The sequence below is a fragment of the Ruditapes philippinarum genome, unplaced genomic scaffold, assembly GCF_026571515.1.
Source record: "Ruditapes philippinarum isolate M1 unplaced genomic scaffold, ASM2657151v2 ctg631_1_1_1_1, whole genome shotgun sequence".
Classification (NCBI taxonomy): Eukaryota; Metazoa; Mollusca; class Bivalvia; order Venerida; family Veneridae; genus Ruditapes; species Ruditapes philippinarum.
The window spans coordinates 153,290-177,191 of NW_026853525.1; the positions used below are offsets into that span (position 1 = coordinate 153,290).

The following is a 23,902-nucleotide window of genomic DNA, read 5'->3' on the forward strand; positions in this document are numbered from 1 at the left end:
CAGAACAGAACAAATATTTTACAGATTTTCCAAAATGAATGTTTGTCACTTAGTTTGGTTACAATAATCACGGATTTATATCACATTGTAATATACATCCGTGCAATAATTAATAAACACAGATCAACTCTCACATTTATTGATTATTATTATTATTATACATGAACATACAATTCGAAAAAAAACAACAACAACAATAGTGTGTTTTATTTTATCTATACATGTATGAGATGAAAACAATAAATATGTACAATAATTGCGAAAAAAGATACATTTTTATAGTATTAATATGACACTATCAACTTTGAAATATTTTATTTAATTTGTTATTTAAGAAATAACATCGGCCTGAGAGGTGTATATTGGCTATTTAACACCGGTTTGGAGTTTTGATGCGTAGGAATTGACCACGAAGGCCGTAGGCCTGAGTGGTTAATTTTGTCGCATCAAAACGACAATACCGGTGTTAAATAGCCGATATACACCCCTCAGGCCGATGTTATTTCGATTCTAACACGATGAAATAAGGAAAATCACTAATGTTATTTTTCAAGCGGGAATAACTTCCGGTGCTGATTTTCGTATAACGCTGTTCGGTTTTCGCACCCTACTGTTGCGAAGATATATAGAAATTATTAAACAAATGAAATAAAAAGAAAAAAACGTTATTTTATCAAGTTTTCAACAATAAAACTTACGTCGTATTGTGTTTACATCAGTGGCCCATTTATCATTCTTGTCTGTATGAAATAACGTCAGCTTGTTTATGAATGAATTGTTTACTTAGGATGACGTCATCACGCTGCTTACGGATTGGCGCCGTTTTGTCAAAATATTTATTAACTGATATGGATCAAATATGTGGCGTTAGTGTATGTGAGATATTATTTCGGTATTGTATGAAAAGAAAACATTATACGAACTGAAAATATAAATAAAAATGGTTTTTATTGTTGCTTTAAAATGCTTTGTAAACTATACAATCGAGGGTGAAAACATAACAGCTCATATACAAGTAGTCCCTAACCGGTGTTTATTGGCAGTTTAACACCAGTTTTTTTCCTTCTTTGTCTATAGCGACAAAAGCACGTGAGTGTTAGAATCGTGGTTAGTATAATTACGATCATAAAGAAATTACAAGTAATATTATAATCTCTAGCATAGTTAATAATGAACAATGTCTTTCGTCCGTTCATTCATAAGTGAAATACAATGCTGGTAAAAACCAATGAACCATTGAAAAGTTTATAAGAATATCTTGTCATCATATATCTACTAGTTCATCTTCACCTGCTGCATTTCTTGCTTGGACAACCGTTGATGCTTTGCGTTAATGCTTTTCTTGTTTTGAGCTTTTAATGACCTTGAATATCTAGATTGAAATTTGGTAAAAATGCATTACTTTTAAACAAAAAACTGTATCATTAATTGTGACATTGACTTAAACTTGACATTGCGTGTCAAGGTCATATTAATGAAATTCTTTTGTTTTTTTTCTCTGTAAATTGCTTTAACTTGTAAATTATAAATGGATTAACTTCATATGTAGACACATTATCTTTAGGTCAGACCTATGAGGGGCAAATAACCGCCACTGCAAAAAGGGAGCAAACTTCCGAGGGGGCAACTGTCCGAAGGGTAATGTCCTGATACCCAAAAGACTACGAAAAACTTACATATGTATATGATGGCAAGTGTTAGATACATGAATCGAAACTATATTTTATATAGCAGATTATAAAGTGTTCTAGAATAAAATATGATCGGTCATCATAATTTTTTTTATACTAAGTCACTAATAACTTTAAATAATTTTAAAATCGTAAGTATGCTGTGATAACTGCTTAATATATTAATTTGAAGCATCCATTTTGTTACACTGTGAACTTTATGACAGGAGAACCACTTAGATTACTGTTACTTTAAAAAATGACGCGTTTAAATAAATGTTAAATGTGTCCTTACTTTGATATGCTGTCCATTATTTTTATTCAAAGATTTAATATAGGGATGCTGGAATAATTACTTAGTGCATTCAATAAACATTATCTTGTTTAAAAAATGTATCCTGATTTTGTAAGACAGGAACATTATGACAATCATTTACATTTCATTTTATTTTTTTATTTTTTATTGCATTTCATTTTTTTTGTCTGAGCATTGACAGGTCTATTTTCCACGTGTATTTCATGACCGGGTCTGTCTGACTAGAACAGACTGTGCACGTGCAAAAGATAGACCTCATAACGGACTTTTCTTTTGTTTAAACAGGTCTATCTGAAAAATATAGACCTCTCACAAACAATAGAGGAGATGTGTAATTCTCGCTACCGACGGATTTATAAATCCGTGTTGCTACGGAGTGAAACAGCAAAATTTCAAAGTGAATATATTTATTAGATCTAGATTTTATCAAATGCCAGGATAAAAAGCTAGTAACTAGATAGTTAAATATCACTATTTTATAAACACACATACACACTGAAATTGTCTTTTATAACTTTTTATAGCCATTTTCAAGTTCTCTGTATTATTGTCTGTCATTTAGAAATTCCGACGTATGATATATTACAGGAAATTAGAATAATAGACCAAAAGCAAGATTAATTCAAATGACGATCATATTTAAAAATTTCAATATATAACTTGCTACTGTTTTGTTGTTGTCGCTAAAGCTACAGTATCTGTTAACAATTAAGCATACAAATGCATGCATGGGAGTTGGACCGATATGTCGTTATTTTTATTGTAAAGCTACTTTATCATTTTTGCAAACCTTTGAATGATAGATTTAACAAATAAGTATTTTATAACCAATGTTGAAATGTTGAAACCGAAACACAATTTAAAGTCTTAACACCACTTATATAATTTTTGATACTCTCAACAGAAACAAAGTTCTACTGAGAAGTTGAGAGTACAATTGAAAGGTAAGAGTAGAAGCAGGAAAAAACAGACATGTGAAACAATATAGGTATGAGCTTGACATTTAAATGACTTTGACCATCGAATGATTGAATCTTAATTATATTTTCTTCACTTTTTCATTTATTAAGGGAAAGGATTCAAGCTTGGACAAAACAAGAAGTATTACTTGACATACCTATTTAAACAAAAATATTAAAAATTCATTGAGTTTTTATTTTTGAAGTCGATTTATTTTATAGACGAATAAGAGCTTGTTTAAAGTTCTTACCTATGAATGTCGAGAGCTACAAACGGCACAACATAGCAGTCTTTGATAAAAAACAGTTTCGTACTTAAGATAATTTAACAAGGGGAAAACTTTTATTCTAGACTATTATTATTATTGGTAATAATAATATTCTTATATTTAAATACAGGTACCATTTAAAGTATTAGCTTATAGACCCTTTCATTTAAGCGATAACAGTCAGTGAAGAGTTACTTCCCTTACCGGATATGACGTAAACTGGGGATAAAAGTTAGCTTATTGAAAAGTTAAATGCGTAAATACTGATCGTTCAGTTATGATTATTACATGTAAAAAATTACGCATGCATACATAATTCCAATATCAAGACAATAGGAAAAATACAAAAGCAAAGATTGAGATTAAGTATAGGATATCGACCGAGTATTAGGTCATTCTGTTTAGGAAAGACCTGGTCACGAATTTCATGTGACACCGAGAGCGCGTAGCGCTCGAGGTGTTTCATAAAATTCGTGACCAGGTCTTTCCTTAACAGAAAGATCGATATACGAGGCCGATATCCAACTTACACACCGTCAAACTATATTGTCCTGAGGAATGGCTGGTCCGAAGCATTTGATGTAATGATCAAATATTATTTTTAACATAACGCATATACAGGTAAGTTTTTTTCAACGTTCTGCTTAAGTACAATATATATTTTGTATTTAACTTTGCTTTTCCCTTTAAGATAATAATAGAAAAGCTAAATGTGCAATTTGTCAATAATAAAGTGAATAGGTCTGTAATGGAAGATATGTTAAAGGATGATTAATTATGTTGATAGTATTTCGTATCAGACAATGCAGATTCTCGGACATTTGCTTTCGGACAGTTGCCCCTCGGACGTTTGCCCATCCTCCCTTTTTTTTTCGCTGTTGCGACTTGTCACTTGTCAGAGGTCATCTCGTGTATAGATTTTTTGTATGCAAATTGAAACATTATAGTTCATTTATTTATGGATGCTATTTTGACTGTCACAAATTTGCGTTTATAAGCACAATGAAATTTCGACAATAGGCGATGAATTTGGGTAGCAAACAATTCAACAATAAAATATTTTAACATTTTTTAAAACAGGGAGGGGGCACATGTCCGTCCTTCCAAAGATATGAGGGGCAAATAACCGCCACTGCAAAAAGGGAGCAAACTTCCGAGGGGGCAACTGTCCGAAGGGTAATGTCCTGATACCCAAAAGACTACGAAAAACTTACATATGTATATGATGGCAAGTGTTAGATACATGAATCGAAACTATATTTTATATAGCAGATTATAAAGTGTTCTAGAATAAAATATGATCGGTCATCATAATTTTTTTTATACTAAGTCACTAATAACTTTAAATAATTTTAAAATCGTAAGTATGCTGTGATAACTGCTTAATATATAAACTTGAAGCATCCATTTTGTTACACTGTGAACTTTATGACAGGAGAACCACTTAGATTACTGTTACTTTAAAAAAATGACGCGTTTAAATAAATGTTAAATGTGTCCTTACTTTGATATGCTGTCCATTATTTTTATTCAAAGATTTAATATAGGGATGCTGGAATAATTGCTTAGTGCATTCAATAAACATTATCTTGTTTAAAAAATGTATCCTGATTTTGTAAGACAGGAACATTATGACAATCATTTACATTTCATTTTATTTTTTTATTTTTTATTGCATTTCATTTTTTTTGTCTGAGCATTGACAGGTCTATTTTCCACGTGTATTTCATGACCGGGTCTGTCTGACTAGAACAGACCTGTGCACGTGCAAAAGATAGACCTCATAACGGACTTTCTTTTGTTTAAACAGGTCTATCTGAAAAATATAGACCTCTCACAAACAATAGAGGAGATGTGTAATTCTCGCTACCACGGATTTATAAATCCGTGTTGCTACGGAGTGAAACAGCAAAATTTCAAAGTGAATATATTTATTAGATCTAGATTTTATCAAATGCCAGGATAAAAAGCTAGTAACTAGATAGTTAAATATCACTATTTTATAAACACACATACACACTGAAATTGTCTTTTATAACTTTTTATAGCCATTTTCAAGTTCTCTGTATTATTGTCTGTCATTTAGAAATTCCGACGTATGATATATTTCAGGAAATTAGAATAATAGACCAAAAGCAAGATTAATTCAAATGACGATCATATTTAAAAATTTCAATATATAACTTGCTACTGTTTTGTTGTTGTCGCTAAAGCTACAGTATCTGTTAACAATTAAGCATACAAATGCATGCATGGGAGTTGGACCGATATGTCGTTATTTTTATTGTAAAGCTACTTTATCATTTTTGCAAACCTTTGAATGATAGATTTAACAAATAAGTATTAATATAATCAATGTTGAAATGTTGAAACCGAAACACAATTTAAAGTCTTAACACCACCTATATAATTTTTGATACTCTCAACAGAAACAAAGTTCTACTGAGAAGTTGAGAGTACAATTGAAAGGTAAGAGTAGAAGCAGGAAAAAACAGACATGTGAAACAATATAGGTATGAGCTTGACATTTAAATGACTTTGACCATCGAATGATTGAATCTTAATTATATTTTCTTCACTTTTTCATTTATTAAGGGAAAGGATTCAAGCTTGGACAAAACAAGAAGTGTTACTTGACAGACCTATTTAAACAAAAATATCAAAAAATTCATGGAGTTTTTATTTTTGAAGTCGATTTATTTTATAGACGAATAAGAGCTTGTTTAAAGTTCTTACCTATGAATGTCGAGAGCTACAAACGGCACAACATAGCAGTCTTTGATAAAAAACAGTTTCGTACTTAAGATAATTTAACAAGGGGAAAACTTTTATTCTAGACTATTATTATTATTGGTAATAATAATATTCTTATATTTAAATACAGGTACCATTTAAAGTATTAGCTTATAGACCCTTTCATTTAAGCGATAACAGTCAGTGAAGAGTTACTTCCCTTACCGGATATGACGTAAACTTGGGATAAAAGTTTGCTTATTGAAAAGTTACATGCGTAAATACTGATCGTTCAGTTATGATTATTACATGTAAAAAATTACGCATGCATACATAATTTCAATATCAAGACAATAGGAAAAATACAAAAGCAAAGATTGAGATTAATTCTCGCTACCACTGATTTATAAATCCGTGTTGCTACGGAGTGAAACAGCAAAATTTCAAAGTGAATATATTTATTAGATCTAGATTTTATCAAATGCCAGGATAAAAAACTAGTAACTAGATAGTTAAATATCAATATTTTATAAACACACATACACACTGAAATTGCCTTTTATAACTTTTTATAGCCATTTTCAAGTTCTCTGTATTATTGTCTGTCATTTAGAAATTCCGACGTATGATATATTACAGGAAATTAGAATAATAGACCAAAAGCAAGATTAATTCAAATGACGATCATGTTTAAAAATTTCAATATATAACTTGCTTCTGTTTTGTTGTTGTCGCTAAAGCTACAGTATCTGTTAACAATTAAGCATACAAATGCATGCATGGGAGTTGGACCGATATGTCGTTATTTTTATTGTAAAGCTACTTTATCATTTTTGCAAACCTTTGAATGATAGATTTAACAAATAAGTATTAATATAATCAATGTTGAAATGTTGAAACCGAAACACAATTTAAAGTCTTAACACCACTAATATAATTTTTGATACTCTCAACAGAAACAAAGTTCTACTGAGAAGTTGAAAGTACAATTGAAAGGTAAGATTAGAAGCAGGAAAAAAATCAAATTTAAAATATAAACAAAATAAAATAAAACTCTCCCACTAAACACGTAGATTTTTATTTGTCCCCTCCGCAAAGACTGAAGAGTTCGAATTCCTAAGCTCTTGTCGTAAAATTTTAAGCTCTGATTCTGAAACAAGAACTCACCAATTATGAAGAAAAAGTAAATGCTCTACATCCACATCAACTTCTATCATCGAAGAAATATCAGGACAACCGTTCAAAAATTCATATCTAAACTTGGAATCTACATGCCACCTACTCGAACAGTCAGAGACACACTTATCACAACTACTTAGATGAGAAGCCCTTGATTGAAACTCATGTTAACAAGCAATGAAGCATATCTCTCTCAAAAAATACTGCAAGAATGAACATTTGGCTTTACTTGTGTTAATTACAATACAAACTGCTAAGTTATCACAAGTGATTACAACTTTCTTCCTTGACCAATCAGAGCCCGGTAGCTTCAAGGAAACTAGAACAGTCAACATCTATAAACATGTGATGCTTAAAGATTGATCCAAAATAAACCAAGGGAAAGAAGCATGAAAACATTTAGAGCCGTATAAAACCCCTGCAGCCTGTTAAACAACTATTACAACTGGTAACACTATCAACAAGAGACCATTCACCATAATCAGTCAGAGATATTCCATTATACAAGGGTAAAAACTCATGCCACCACAATAAATCCTTCCTAACTTCAGAAGGAACTTTAAAAGAAACACCTATCTTCCCCGACTCAAGCCTCTCCTTAGTTATCTGCATAGTCATACTTTGAGAATTAAACAAGACTCCTACTTGAGATGGTGCACAAAATTGTCTACAGCCTCTTCAATACCATATCTAATAAAGAGTTCACTTAAAACCTAATATAAGCATTTATTTTACGTTCCACACTTCAAAATAACCTTAGTAATTAAGGCAAGATAAACCTACATTATGCATCATAAAAGCAAAAACATATGTAACTCTCTGACAAATAAAAGAAGAGGACCTCGATACCAAAGCTAATACAGTATCAAAGAATATATGATTATTCCATGAAAAACCAACCAAATTATAACTTGAAAAGCAAATACTTATCTGTCTAAAGGCACGGCTTTAATCAAACTTGTACATAAAACAACAATGACCTTTATTTTTTAATTAAGGCTACAAAGTCGTCATTTTTTTGGAAAAAACAAACAAATTGACCATCCAAGATAACGATCCTCTGGAACAAATTCCTTAACACCAGGTTCATTTTTTTGGAAAACTTAAATCCAAATAACTCTACGTTCAACAGCTTTTTATTTAGGAACAGTATTAATTGGTGATATCACCATACCTTCATCAAAAGGAAAAGTAACAAAAGGACCTATAAAAGCTACATGTGACGCTTCCTTTTGCAAATATTTAATCATGTGACTTAGAAATGTTTAAGCCCACGAATGATTCTTAACTTTTGAGGTTTTAGAAAACAAAATATTTTTGTTTATAATTGTCTTTAAAATATGGACAGACCTGAAAGTGTAATTGCGAATGGTTCATCATTTTACATTGTAAGCTGTGTTGTTATATGAATTTTGGTCTACTTTAACGTTGGACCCACTTTCTGAAAATAAACATAGCTGACAATGCTGAATCACATTAAATTTAGAAATACTTGTTTAAAAAATCAAGACGTGTATTATCTATTTATCGTTTGTAAAAAAAAGAAAATGAAAGGAACACTAGTTATGATAAACAAGTTCTGTATCTGATGTATAATAGGGTTTGCATGAAAATCGAAGAATAATGGAACATGTTAGGGGAATGTAATAAAAGTCACTTCTGAAGATGATACACTTGTCAATCGTGTCTTGGCTTAAGGAACCGGTTTCTGAAATAGCATTTGATAAAAATGCATTTTGTTTTATAAAATCACGTTTATGGTTGTACTTTTCTTTTGCAGATCTTCAGGAACCATGGATTTGATAGACACACAAATATTTGGCTTAATTATTGCTTTTGTCGTCGTTATTGCCGCATTGGTCGTGGCATGGTTGAAGCGATTCCCACACGGTAAAGTGATTTCCTTCTTCTAATGTATTTATGCATGAAAGTTTGACGATAAGAGCATCCGTTGCCGAGTGGTTAAAGTCGTTGACATCCACCACTTGTTCAAAACCGTTCGAATCCCACTAAGGATGTGAGGCACCTAAACGTCGGTGATTGTACTGCCTGAAGGTAGTGTAATTGAGGTCTACCCCCTACAGTAAAACTGACATTATGCCATATGAACACTATTGTGTTGGCAGACCTAAAAACAAAAGAACAAAAGCACCGTCAAGGCAGGGCAATATTCGACCGGATGTACATTTGTTTGAGTACTCAATAACAGAGACCCCATTAAGAAACTTATCTGAAATTCTATTTTATCTTAAAGTTATATTCCCGTTGACCGATGATATTTTACCTTACAACTTAGTTTTCATAAATTTACGACTAAATCATAAGTATATCCTCAGTTATTATGAACTGCTATACAATTTTAATCTTATTTCGCCGAAACAATCGGATGCAACTTCATATAATATGGCCAGTTTTTGAAATCCCGCCATTTGTAAAAGCTATCGGGTCCGATCGGTTTCATTCGGAATTAACTCATTTGCATACAGAAAAGTTCGGAAATTCTATAATTAGAAACGTCAACAAACTTGCGACCCTTCAATAGTCATTCGATTGTATGAGATATAATATAAATGACGGATGCAATTTTATGTTTTGTAATTAATAAACGATATTAAAAGCTATTTATTAGCTAAGGAATGTAGCTTATATACTCCCATTTTGACTAGTAACGCGAAACGAAACAATTGGAAAAAAGACAAAGTCTGTGACTCTCACTAGATCTACTGATGTAAACAAGAAGATAAGCATGCTAATAAAATTACCAATACTATATGTCGTACGGTTGCTGTGGTTATTTGAAATCGGTAAATTATAGAGGGATTCTAAGCCGTTCTTTATGATCTGTTCGTACCAGAACTAAAACGTATCTATCGTGATAATATAGCATAATGTGCGTCATGACTATATTATTATCAAGCGTATGATATCTGATAAAGAAAGATAATTTGGCAATCTAATGTAATAAACTGTATAGGGTGTCACCAGATTAAACAACCAGACAACTGTATGCGAAAGCCAGTACATATATAACATCTACAGACTCCACCGAATGCTATACGATAATGTATATACTTTAATTTAATATTAAGCAAATAAGAATGGAAAAATTACATTGAGAATAATGTACTAATGAGAATTCCATTCCAATACAAACACAGTGCAACCTGTGTTAAATATTAATCTCTTTACAATGAACAGTTACGTTCCACTGAAAATAAGATTGCCTAGAATTAAATCCCAATCTCTGGTAAGAGTAATATATACCGGTATGGAACAAAACCACAACAGCAGACACAAAGATTTACTTGTATAAGAATAATGACATCTTAGCCAAGATAGAATTGTTTTATATTTATTTAATCAGATGGAAAATTGTTTTTCTTCATGAGGATATTTATTTCTATTACTTATGATGAATAAAAAATTGTGTTTTCACAAGTTAATTTGTATTAACTGTCCCCTTAAATATTGCAAACATCTACTCCCATCTCAAATTTTGCTTCTCACATTGCTATTTATTATAAATTATAGTGCAAATACTGGCCTTATCTCATCCAGAGTAACAAGCTTTTCATCATATCTATAAAGCAAACAGTAATTTAAATGCGGATGATTCTAAATTCCAAATGTCTCCACTTTATGTTCAAATGTTGCATTCTGCTTAAGCTGGTGCTAGGGGGGGGGGGCATGGGAGGTTACCTGCACTTTCCTGTATCGTCTATGAACAGACTCACCAAATCGAGTCTGCAACATTTTCAATTTTGTTGTTTTGGGCTTTCTTCAGGAATTCTTTATTTCTCCATTTTTCTGATGTCAAATGTACCTTTTTAAAATTCAAATAAGAACACCGATTGTAACAATGTTTTACAAATACTTTTCAATTTACACTCAACTTCTCTTAGCATGTTTCAGCAGGACACATTTTGGTATGTTGTTAAAATAACAAAAAACACTGATTAATTGAAACATGTATTTAATCATTGGCAGTAAAACAACAATAAAATAATTCAAATGAACAGAATATTGGCAGTAAAACAACAGTAAAATATTTTTAAATGAACAGCATATCTTCTTTTTCTTACTCTCAAAATTGAACACCAGTGACTTCTTTACAGTTATAGTTTTAATTTTTTTAATCCATGCTGTCTTACCATGAACAGAAAGTGTGGAGATGGTCAATATTTTAGAAGGAAATAAATAATATCTTAATTCCAACCGAATTGTATGCATAAACTTGTGCTTACCCTTTATCAGTTTCTGGTGATGAAGGATATTATGCTTAAAGCCGTTGTGACCTTTGACCTTATTACTTCCAAGCTAATGCTCATTACTAGTCTAAGCAATGTCCCTGCAAATGTTCAAAACCTTGGAACAATGAGTTTACATGTCACTGAGGCCTTGAACTTATAATCAAATGGACTCATCTTGAAACTAATGGCAATCAGCATTTTTTCATAAATTAAGTAAATTAAGTAAATTAAGTTACATAAACTATATCTTACAATGTTACACACATTTTAAGGAAGTTAAACTTAATGCCATCTTGAGCTTTAATCTAATTACCTCAAAATCAGTAGTAGCCATTGACTGGGAAAGGGCAATGTCCCTACCAAGCCTAAAATATTGTTTGTTTCCCATTCTCACGACCTACCTACAAATAGCCAGCTACCTAAAATATCTTATTGCCCAGGATTTTTTAATAAACATGGAAGCAGAGAGTGTCAATGATAATCACATCTTTTTATCTGTCTTATGGGGTTTTTTTGAAGGTCTAGTCAAAAATGTTGTTTTGTTAAAGTATGAAGATAATCCATTTATTAATTACCAAGTTAAAGATAATTTTTAGCCCAAAAAAAACAGTGGAAAATAAATAATTCAACCTTCAAGGTCAAGGTCATAAAAGATTCAAGGCAAATTTGAGTTAAATAAACATGAAGGAAGGCATGTTTTGTATGTATATAAAGGTCAATTCTTCAATTTAAACCGTATTACAGCAACAAAAATTAAAATTCAATAATTGGGACCTTTAAGGGCCAAGGTCATTTATAATTGAAGGTCAGGTCTTCCTGGTAAAATTTAAAGGCCTTTCCTTAAAATTAAATTATTGCTCAAAGTTAAAAGACAATTGTTTCCAAAAATAAAGGTTTAAAAGCCACTAATAGCAAAAAATAACAAGCAAAGCCCAAATTTAGACATTTAACCTTGAGGGTCAAGGTCATTTATGAATGAAGGCCAAGGTTAGTCATGTTTTCTTAACGGTCTTGTATTATCTGTGATATGCAGGCTTCATAACCTCTGATCCCCTTTCAAAATTCCATTTTATTTAGTTCCGCCCATTGTTTTCTCGTTTAGGGCACTCGTATTTCTTCACTTGGGGACCATAATTATGCCGCTTTTCATGGAATGGCACTTAGTGTCACATTGAAGGTTCCACGATAACCGCCATATGAACACATATGCGGATGATTCAAAATTGTACCAGTTCATGTTAAATGTTGAATTCCGCTTAAGCCGGTGCTAGGGGGCGTGGACGGTAGTTTGCACTGTACAGTACCGTCCATGAACAGGCTCAATCAAACCGAGCCTGCAACATTTTCAGTTATGTAGTGTTGGACTTTCTTTAGGGATTCTTGCTTTCTCTATTTTATCGCCACATCAGCGTTGTTTGTGCCGTGTGGAGGCTGTAAAAAGTCGCCCCGTACATTCAATCAGAGATGTTATATTTCCGATCCTTTAAGATCGTTCAGCACGACATAATTGTTGAGCTTGTGGTAATGTAGTTCTTTCTATTTGGCTTTTTTGTTGTTGGGTGGTTCCATTATTCCTCACTTGAATACTGTTGAATCACCCTTTGGTTATGTTGCCTGCTTTTTAAATTTGTCTTTTGACGTATTATCTGTGATATGCAGGCTTCATAACCTCTGATCCCCTTTCAAAATTCCATTTTATTTAGTTCCGCCCATTATTTTCTCGTTTAGGGCACACGCATTTCTTTACTTGGGGACCATAATTATGCCGCTTTTCATGGAATGGCACTTAGTGTCACATTGAAGGTTCCACGATAACCGCCATATGAACACATCTGCGGATGATTCAAAATTGTACCAGTTCATGTTAAATGTTGAATTCCGCTTAGGCCGGTGCCCAATCAAACCGAGCCTGCAACATTTTCAGTTATGTTATGTTGGACTTTCTTTAGGGATTCTTGCTTTCTCTATTTCGTTGCAAGGGTTCTGATGACCAAGTATGTAGACAATACACCAGGAACTTTAAAAGTTATGAACAAGGTTCAAGTTTGCAGAAGGCAACGGCAGCGACATCTATTTCGTATTTCAAAAAAAAGAAAAGCTGAGCCAAAATGAATGACATACATGTATATCAAAAAATATAATTGAATAATACTTTTAAAGCTCATGACAGCACTAATGGTTTAAAAGATTGGATTATATTTTGCACTTGTATTTAAAGAAGTCATTTTTTCTGACAAAATGTTAAAACCCGACCTCGAGCCATGACAAATAAGGGAAGATAATTTTTTTTCGAAACAAGATAGATACAGTACCATATCTAACAAGAATTTGTAACAGAGTAACCAACGTCCCCCGCCTTTGGGAAGTTTTATATGAAGCATAAAGTTGTGATATTTCAAAAGATTGAGGTATGGATCTAAGGACTTTCAGTCCAAAATTATGATCAATGCTAGATCTGCAACAATAAATTTATTAAAGAAATAAAATGAATGTTAAGCTTTGACCTCTTAGTATGACCTTGACCTTTGATGTAGGGGTCCAGAAGTTGTGCATGACATATTATCTTATTATTGTTACTATTTGTACCATGTATTTTCAAAATCCCTTGAACTATGAAGAAGTTATAGATGGGAAACAAACTATACCCTCTAACAGACTATGTTAATCTTTGACCTCTTAGTGTGACCTTGGAGGTAGGGACCCATGTTTTGAGCCTGATATATCGTCTTATTATTTTGATTATTTGTGCAAAACATTTTTATAATCCCTTGATCTATGAAAAAATTATGGACTGGACACAAATTATACCCTATAACAAACTAAGTAAATCTTTGACCTCTACAAGTGACCTTGACCTTGGAGGTAGGGACACTGGTGTTACACAGGACATATCATCTTATCATCGTGACTATTTGTGCCAAGTATTTCCAAAATCCCTTGATCTATGAAGAAGTCATGGACGGGACACAAAATATACCATATAACAGACTCTGTTAAGTTTTGACCTCTAAGTGTGACCTTGACCTTTGAGGTTGGGGTGCAGGTGTTGTACTTGACATATCGTCTTATTATTGTGACTATTTGTGCCAAGTTGTTTCAAAATCCCTTGAACTATGAAGAAGTTCTAGATCGGACACAATATATACCCTTTAACAGACTATGTTAATTTTTGACATAGAAATGTAACCTTGACATTAGATGTAGGGATGCAAATGTTGTGCGTGACACATTGTCTTATTATAGTGACTATTTGTGCCAAGTATTTTCAAAATACTTTGATATATGAAAAAGTTCTAGACCGGACACAATATATACCCTTTAACAGACGATGTTAATTTTTGACCTAGAAATGTAACCTTGACATTAGATGTAGGGATGCAAGTGTTGTGCGTGACACATTGTCTTATTATAGTGACTATTTGTGCCAAGTATTTTCAAAATACTTTGATATATGAACAAGTTATGGACCGGGCAAAAAAAAACACGCTATAACAGACTATGTTAATCTTTGACCTCCAAGTGTGACCTTGACCTTGGAGGTAGGTGACCGATTGTTGCGTATGACACATCATCTTATTATTGTGAACAATTGTGGCAATTATTTACAAAATCCCTTCAAAGATAAGAAAGTTATAGACTGGACACGACATATACCCTCAAATAGACAATGTTGACCTTGAATGAGTAAGTGCGACCTTGACCCTGGAGGTAGGGGTCTGGTTGTTGCGCATGACACATCGTCTTATAATAACAAACATTTGTGCCAAGTTATTTCAGATTTCTTTAATAAATGATAAAGTTATGGACCGGACACGAAAGTGTGACAGACGGACGGAGCCTATTTCTATATCCCCCATTTTCCTCGAAAAGGCGGGGGATAAAAGATATTTCATAAAACTATCATGAATACAAGGTATTCAATATCAGCTTAGATATGTTTGAATAGTTGGGCAAACAGTGTAGCACACTATTTATCATTCTTTTCCATAAAAAGTCAATCATATCTTGATTTATGTTCTTCGTGAATGGCTCGGGTAGGCTTTGTGCTTACTTGGGCCAAATGTTTTTGAAAGTCTGTGGGGGTCATCTTCCTTTTACTTTCTGTTTTATATGTCCCCTCTCTGTCTCTTATTCTCAGAGTTATAGCATCATGTAAAATGGTATCCATATAATGATACTTTTTCTTCTTCTTAAATTCATCCAGACTCGCTGAAGTCTGAAATGAGAAATGAACAAGCCTATCATAACATAAGTCATAAGTGTATACAATTCTCAAAATGCAGTACATGCAATCAGGTCCTTTGTTAAAATCCAAAATGTGTAAGTCAGGTTATTCAGAGACTGCAAAATCTCTTTTTATTGAAATTATAACATTATATAGGCAAGGAAAAACACAATATTTTATAAGGCTCAAAATTAAAGATTTTGTTACTCCAAGACACCCACTTTCAAAAGTCATAGTTGATAATTTATTAGATGTAATAACTGACTTGATTAGATTATATTTTTAAATAACCATGAAAATATGCAATCATTCACTACTACTAATATGCATAGTGATCACACTTTCAATAAAAATATTATAATTCATAGAGGCAGGAACATATAATATTATGATATGCAAAATTTATATTCATATGCAAAAAAATGTTGAGAATTTATATGCACAAAGAATTTAAAACACAACTTCAATTACAGATTTTGATCAGTTTCGCCTCTTTATATGTTTGAAGAACTGAATTATTTTCATTGAATTTCAAATAAACAAAGAAACATGTTAGATCTATATTAGGCTGAGTACAGCTATGTTGAACATAATTATAGTTCAGAACAATTTACTTTATTAACACAAACTGGACACTAATTTTTTCATTTTGTAAATTTGTGAAACATAAGATGTTGGAGTTTTATAAGAAGTATACCTAACAGATCCCTCCTTGTTGGTGACGTGTGGTCTATTTGCATGTACATGTATATTATAATCTATGGCTGCAAGAAGATTGTGCATCCTATATACAGGTGGTGTGTAAGCAAATCTTTTGGTACAATACATCAAGATGTGCTGGTGAAACCCTTCCATGCCAGCTGTACTTCTAAAAATGAATACAAATAATGGAAAGGATATGATCATCAATGCTTTTAGTAAATAAAAATCCTTTAAACATTAACATATACAAATGCTAGCTTAAAAGACAAAGACATAATATCTGTATGTAACTTATTACCTTTGAAAAGACTTGACACAGCTGGAAATTAGTACTTCATGATGTATGATTGTACCTGAGTATACTCCACTTTTGAGGAAACTGTAACTATCTTGTTTTATACTAATGTATGGTCTCAGAATTGACTACATAACAGAATCCTTTCCAAACCATAAATATATCTTTTCCACGTGGATTTAAGACCTATAATGACCCTCTATTATTGTTTCAACTCAGTAAACAGTTACCTATATTATGAATTCATACAAATATCAAACACATAATTTAATATGAAACCAAAACTTTCCATTGAACCTAAATTAACCATGTAATCGCATTGGTTTTTTTCTTTTTCTAATAGTGTATTATATGCCACTTAAAAATGTCATTATTGTTTAATAGTATGAATATCTGATCATGATTATATATGGATCACATGTTGACTTGTATATCCATTAATTGGTTCAATAAACTAATAAAAAAACATGAATTCAGCAGTATTTAATCAGTTTTTGATAATATATGAATTATATAAGTTATTCAGGATATTAAAGTACATGTATTCGAATGTTCAGTCATATAAGTTCAACCTTCAGAATTTCATTATCATAATTGCTTAACTTGTGCAAAATACTTGACAGCTTCAGATGCAAGATACATTTATGTAATACAAACCAATGATATTTTCAAAGATCCTTAAAACCAAATAATTCATAAAATTATAACTCCTATATATTAATAGTATTTTTGACTCCTTTCCAGACACTCCCGACAAAAAAAGGTGTACTAACTCTCCTCTGCATATGCATTGAAGTCAAGGTCATCTTTGATGTCCCTGGTATTGCAACACATGATGATGATGAAATTGATCTATTTCTGTAATTGAAAATATAGCATACTAGTACCATTGCCTAAAATCTTTACTATTCAAACCAATTCAAATACGTGAATTGCAGCACTGCTTAACAGGAAGAATGGTTGTCATTAAGAATCATCTTAACGTTTTCAGCACAATCACGGTAATGTCTATGATTATTGTTAAAATGGTGAAATGCTAAAATATTACTGCGGAAATGATTCAAATGAGACAAAAATGTTGACTTTTGTGCGATTTTCTAGTCGACTTTTTCTACTTTATTTCTTTAAAGATTTGACAACCCTGGAAAGTTGATCAATATATCAGACTTACGGGCTTGTTATTGTTTAGGCCCTATGTCTGTCAAGCTTGCCCAAAAGCAAAAGTATCTCAAAATCAAAGTGACGTCATATTTATAGGACTACCCTGGATAGTTAAACATGCTTTGAAGAAATGCCTGTTCTGCTAGTAAATAGGTATAACCCTTTTTGAGACACATGTGACTAATCTATTACACAGCAGTGTAGTTACTATGCCAGTTGTACAGCTTACAGTAAAAACAATAATGTGATTGGAAAATAAAATTTATTCAAAATATAATAATGTTGTTTCTTATATAATTCTTAAAAAGTGATTGGCCATCTTAAACGATATTACAATGATTATAACATGCACCATAAATTTGTAATGGTTCAGGCTCAGTGGACCTTATATTTAACAATTTATGGGTACGAAAATTACAGTGAACGAAACTTTAACACACAGACGTGGATCTGCAAGTTTAATTTCTTTATCATAAGTCAATACCATCCTAAAAAACTATAACAAAATATCTATGTTTATATATGCAATTATTTTTATAAGTAGATCTAAGACCAAGAAAAAATTAAACGCAAACAAAACTATGATCACCTGTCAATCCGAAAATGTTGCACAGTAACTGGTAACAACTTCACGGTCGCTTTTGGCTTTAATTACTCTTTTTAGAACTTTTCATCGCCTTGAATCACTACCGAAGTATATCTTTGATTGAATTAAATCACGGTTTCTTTCCAAGTTTCGCCTTTTCCTTTTCGAATCTGAGTTTTTTTCCTCGTATATAGCCCGGGGTTCTATGATATCACGTTACTTAACATTTATAGGGAAATATTCATATATAAATATCATACATGAAAGAGATTTTCCTTCTATCTAATAAGTGAACCTTTTCCAAAACTGTTTGTCAAAAAAATATTTTAAAAGATCCAATTAAATATCATTTTTTTAAACTATTTCCAATATCTGCCATTTTGGGTAATTTTAATAGAGGTTATGTACTATGGTATCATGGTATTCCCTAAAAATGCAAGTATGGAAGGATTGATGGGTCAAAATCTTCAAATTTATTTTTGAAAAAACTTCAAACAGTTAACATGCTATAAATTTCTATATGAACAGACAATATGTCCGTTTTTGTCATTATAACATATTTCAATTGACAGTGTAAAAACCATTAAGGAAAATAGTAGTAAAATATGACGATTTTATAAAATACTTTTCTCATCACGAATACATTTTTTCTTTACAAAATTTAATTTATTGGCAGATGAAAATGAATTTGGTGTGCCCTTTTAAAAAATATATGCATCATGAGTTGCTTTAACTAGCAGTCACAGAAAACGTAAAGACCGTGATATCATAGAACCCGTGATATCATTAGAACCGAGTTTACGTTTCACAGCTTTCGTATTGTCAGCCATTATTTTGGTCAATCAATCACGTGACTCCGATGAAAATAATCGAAGGGCTTCCCGCCAAAATATAAATCTTATTTTACTAACTCAGTCACATAAGACAATACATTTTTAAGAATGGTCAGAAATGTTACGAAGAGCGTTTCTTAGGTGGAAAACTGTCAATACTAGTTAAATAATGCATTTGATAACAAAAAGATTTATATTTGACAATTTGTTTTGATGAATTGGACCAGGAATATAACTTTAAATATTCATATTATATCATATGTCCTCATAGGTGTGGGCCATGGTTTACACAAGGACAAATATTGACCCAAAAGACATTCTGAATATCAGGTTTTGCAAAGTTATACAGGGCACATCTTAATAGCTTAGCTCTTGGAATTGTAGATTCACACAATCAGACTTAACGTTGTTTTCGGGTCATAAACATATATTTTTTGTTTGTTTTATCGTGTAAGTTTTTGAACAATTAAGTAATAATTCGTAATGAACATATCATGTCTTAAAAAAATGCAAGATATTTTAGGAATGTATATGCAAAGCACTGGCTTTTTGTAAATATTTCACTGAAGATGAATGTGATTACTTAAATAATATCCATTCAAGTAAGATAGTGTAAAAATTAATAATCCATGAAAATGATGAATAGTATTCAAGTAAGTTCCTTACTGTGATAAATTGAATATTTTCTATAAAGGTATATAAAAAAATGTAATCATGACTTTGAAAAAAAGTGATATAAAGTAAGATTTGTGAAAAATGTATGCATTATTGTAATTATTTAAATAATGGTCAAATAGTATTGAGATATATGAAAAAATATCCATTGAATTTCTTTAATTGCATTGCCAATTCCTTATGCATGAAATGTATAAAACATAAACAGGCTGTTTACAAGCATTAAAATGCCGTTATATGTTTGTTAAGTAGTTTTTGTCCTTAAAATGAGGACGATCGGAAACCTTTAGTTTTCATTTTTACAGTTTTAGCGCCATGTGAATATAAAACTATGCAAAAACGTAACCTCGTTTTAAAATGCACTTTCGATAAGTTATATGTAATTGATGACATACATCCGACAGATGATGGTTCCTTAAGTATTTTTTCAGACTGTCCTGACACATTGACATAGCTCAGACAACGTAAACTGATTTAAATGCTAAAATTCTACAACCAGTAATCGATTAGCGTAAAGCTTCGATAATGATGATAATAAATCAGAAAAGGACAACAATGAACAATTGTTACATGCTTTGATTTATAATTTCAAAATATGACCTTTAACTTAAATACAGGCGTTAATGTTTCATTGAAATCAACTGTTTCACATATCTATGTAGAATTTGCATAAAAACATTGCTAAAAAATGAATGTAACCCCTGCATCAAAGTATGGGGAGGCTTTTGAGTTTAAGAAGAAAAACAAGTAACATATACCGAATGTTGTTGTTTGCCATAGTAATGGGTAAAGTAAAGTAGGGTTATCTGTTATATGCAAATAAGTTGTTTTGTTGGAATTGTACTTGTTAATTTGTTCATTAACGACCCTAAAAACAGAGATTCCAAATGAAATGTTGTCATATCATATTTGTCAGTGAACGTGATTATGAACAGTTGTAGCAAATATAAAATTGTTGCTAGATTGTCTCGATCACTGACAAGTAACAATATTGGCACCATTATTTTCTTGTTTGTATTACTTTTCACGGTGCGTATCCATATCGGTAACCTCTTTGCGAAATTTACTAAAATTGTTACCTCTTTCCTCATATGCACAGGTCATTCTCTACTGAAAAGAAGGTGACATACACATTATTCTTGTAATTAAAGGTGTCATGTGGTGAGGAAAAGAAGTATAAGATATATATATATATAAGTTATGTTTAACGTTTTGATAATTGTAATGCGTTTGAACATCAATCAATATACAATGACAAGTTGTTTTATCATATTTAAAAAGATAATGTAAAGTATCTTAACTGGTACTGTTGGCCCGAGGTGGAGGGGATAGTGTTTTGAGCTGTTGCCTAAGGCCATAGATTTATCAGTTTGGATTATATTTTAATACACATGAAAATACACAAGAAGTTGACACTGAATTGCCGTCCGATTTTTAGAGGATTGTTCATACATCTTTAATATACCAGATATAGAAAATAGTTTAGTTTTCTGGTTTCAGAGATTCCAGTATATACAGAATATTATTGAATGAATTTATTGGAAAAAAAACATAACGGAGACTTTTAAAATCGCGCGGTTGTCAGAGGTTTTGTTAATCAGATGTTCCGGATTTCAGTGTTTTACTTTTCAAATGTACTGAAAAGTAGAAATAAATGTTTTTAAAACGATGATATTCAATTTACATTTAAGATACTATGAGACGCTCGACTCAAAAAAGGAAAGCACCTGAAATACTTGAGAATCATGACCAACCGACTGTGCGTAATAGGCGACGAAGGCCTAGAGCACAGATACCGCCGCCACACGAGACAACTATACCAAAGGCAGCCACTGCGATGATACCTTCGGTTGGTACACCACCGCCTAGGCCACCTACATCTAAGCTAGGAACACATACACCTATGGCTATGCCAAATTTACCCACGGCAAGGGCACCTATAATTCAGGCTAAGCCAACTACATCCACACCAATTGCACCTACACCTCCGGCTAAGGCATCTACATGCACGCGAAGAACACCTACACATCTGGTTAGGGCACCTACACTACCGCCTATGACACGCATACAACAACAAGTGAACATGGTACAGCAACTGGCAGAGCAACAAGGTAAGAACAACCAATTTTTAGTGTCAAAGCCATGGAAGGAGAGTATGCCTTCAATAAATTGTAACAGACGAGGCAGGGCAACTTATGTAATGATCCCCATTAGAGAAAAAAGAAAAACTTAACCGTTGCAGAATGGCCAGTTAGCAATCATATATTAAAGCACTCAGCCTTCAGAAAGACAGAGAATATAATTTTATGGTTAAATCATTTGGACTTCAGCTAAGCGCCACTTGTAGTTAGAGTGAAAAATGATATGACTCAGCATTTCGGGTGATGCTAGCGTCAAACTTATTCCATTCTTCCTTAGTTATAGATGAAGAACTAAAGATGAATTATATGGGTCGGAGCACATTTTGATTGCAGCTTGGAAAATCCAAAAAGACAACTCTGATTTGAATTATTGATAGTGCATGATAGTAGGTTCTTATATCGTCTGTATGTGAAACCACCGGGTTGGATGGGACTGGAGGCAAACATATTCTTTTCCAAGAGCTTGTCTTTATTGTCATGACATTCCGTGAAGTTACTTTTACACGTATACTCTTCCGACAATAAGTCAGAGATTCTGCTCAGTTCTGTGTTCCAACTGTCACTTATGTTCAATTCCGACGTGTTTTTGGTAACTAGGTTCATATCAATTATTGATCTGTACATATACGAGTTTTGGATGCATATGCTTATAACAATTCCTCGTTGCTAGAAAAAAATGAATGTGAAATATGCTAGCCACCGGGTATTCTAGTATCAAACTGCGAAGAGCTAGGCTCGTTTCAAAAAGAGTTATCTACGTTAATTGTCAAAATCGTATTAACGAGCGTATATTGTCCTGTTATTGAGTCTTCTCTTCTTTCATTCTTCTTTTGTTTCTTTTGAATTTGCAATAAACGTTTTTATGCATGTATTTGGCCTAAATTTTACAAATTACTCTTCAAAAGAGTATTCTTAACATAAGGAGTTTCCTTTGATTAAAAACCGGCATGTTCGGAAGACTTTTTTATTTAGTTATTTATAAGTTGATATATTGATAAAGGATCGGTGGCTTCAAATTCTTGAATTGAAGTTGAATCTTTCCCGTTACAGATGAACGCCGTTGCAGCGTTCGATCTAATACTTGCATCCACGAAGATGTGCAAGGTTGTCCGGCTTTCACTTCCGGTTTCGGCTGTTTCAGAGAAATATCTTCTCGGGAATTTAAATGTGGCAACAGTGTTCAAGTATTTCGCTTGACTTGACCATTACTGTTAAATATCTTCTGGAAGTGGTACATCCCACTCGTACTTTTGTTTCCAAATGTCCTGTAACAGAAGTTTGGCTCGAACGGTAACTTAGGATAGTATTCCAAGGGGGTCGTATATCTGAGATGAATATTTCAATATCACTCTCTTTGTTACATGAGTAGAAACAGGGATATCTCTCTTCACATAGGTCACTTCATCTGTTGACGGCTCCCAACGTAGACCTAGGACTTTGGTGACGTCGTCAGTATCTTATGTGTTTACTCTGCCGGTTTCTTGTTGTAACTTTTTGCTGTTGGAGTTGCAATATCTCAAATTCATTCCGCCATTAGACATCAAGATGCGTGCTTCTTTAAAGAAATTAAGGCATTCTTCTTCTTTTTTGAAACTGAATATGACGTTATCGACGTATAATTCTCGACGTAACATTTCTGATACCGTCGTATGTGGATTGTTGGCTAAATGTTTTATTATCGTTGCATTGAGTATGAATGGTGAACAGGTTGCACCAAAAAGCACAACTTTAAAATGATAAGTTGAAAAGTCACTGTTGTGGTCATTCGGATCTTTCAGCCATAAAAATCTTGACATATCTCATCATCTGTTTGTAATCCTACCTGCAAAAACGCCTTTTCAATATCTGTTGAAACAGCATACGCATGCAAACGAAATATCAGCAGAATTGAGGTAAGTTCATTTAAGA

The 23,902-nt window shown here is 32.4% G+C and overlaps 1 protein-coding gene across 1 annotated transcript in view; it reads left to right on the plus strand.

Moving 5' to 3' along the window:
- Nucleotides 1–23,191, plus strand: part of LOC132737111 (protein PRRC2A-like) — a 43,276-nt gene extending 20,085 nt beyond the window's left edge. The window contains exons 2-4 of the mRNA XM_060724347.1: nt 8,907–9,016; nt 21,545–22,050; nt 23,045–23,191. Of these exons, the coding sequence (XP_060580330.1) occupies nt 8,920–9,016; nt 21,545–22,050; nt 23,045–23,191 (750 nt within the window). The 5' untranslated portion in view covers nt 8,907–8,919. The remainder of the gene's footprint in view (nt 1–8,906; nt 9,017–21,544; nt 22,051–23,044) is intronic.
- Nucleotides 23,192–23,902: the final 711 nt, after the last annotated feature.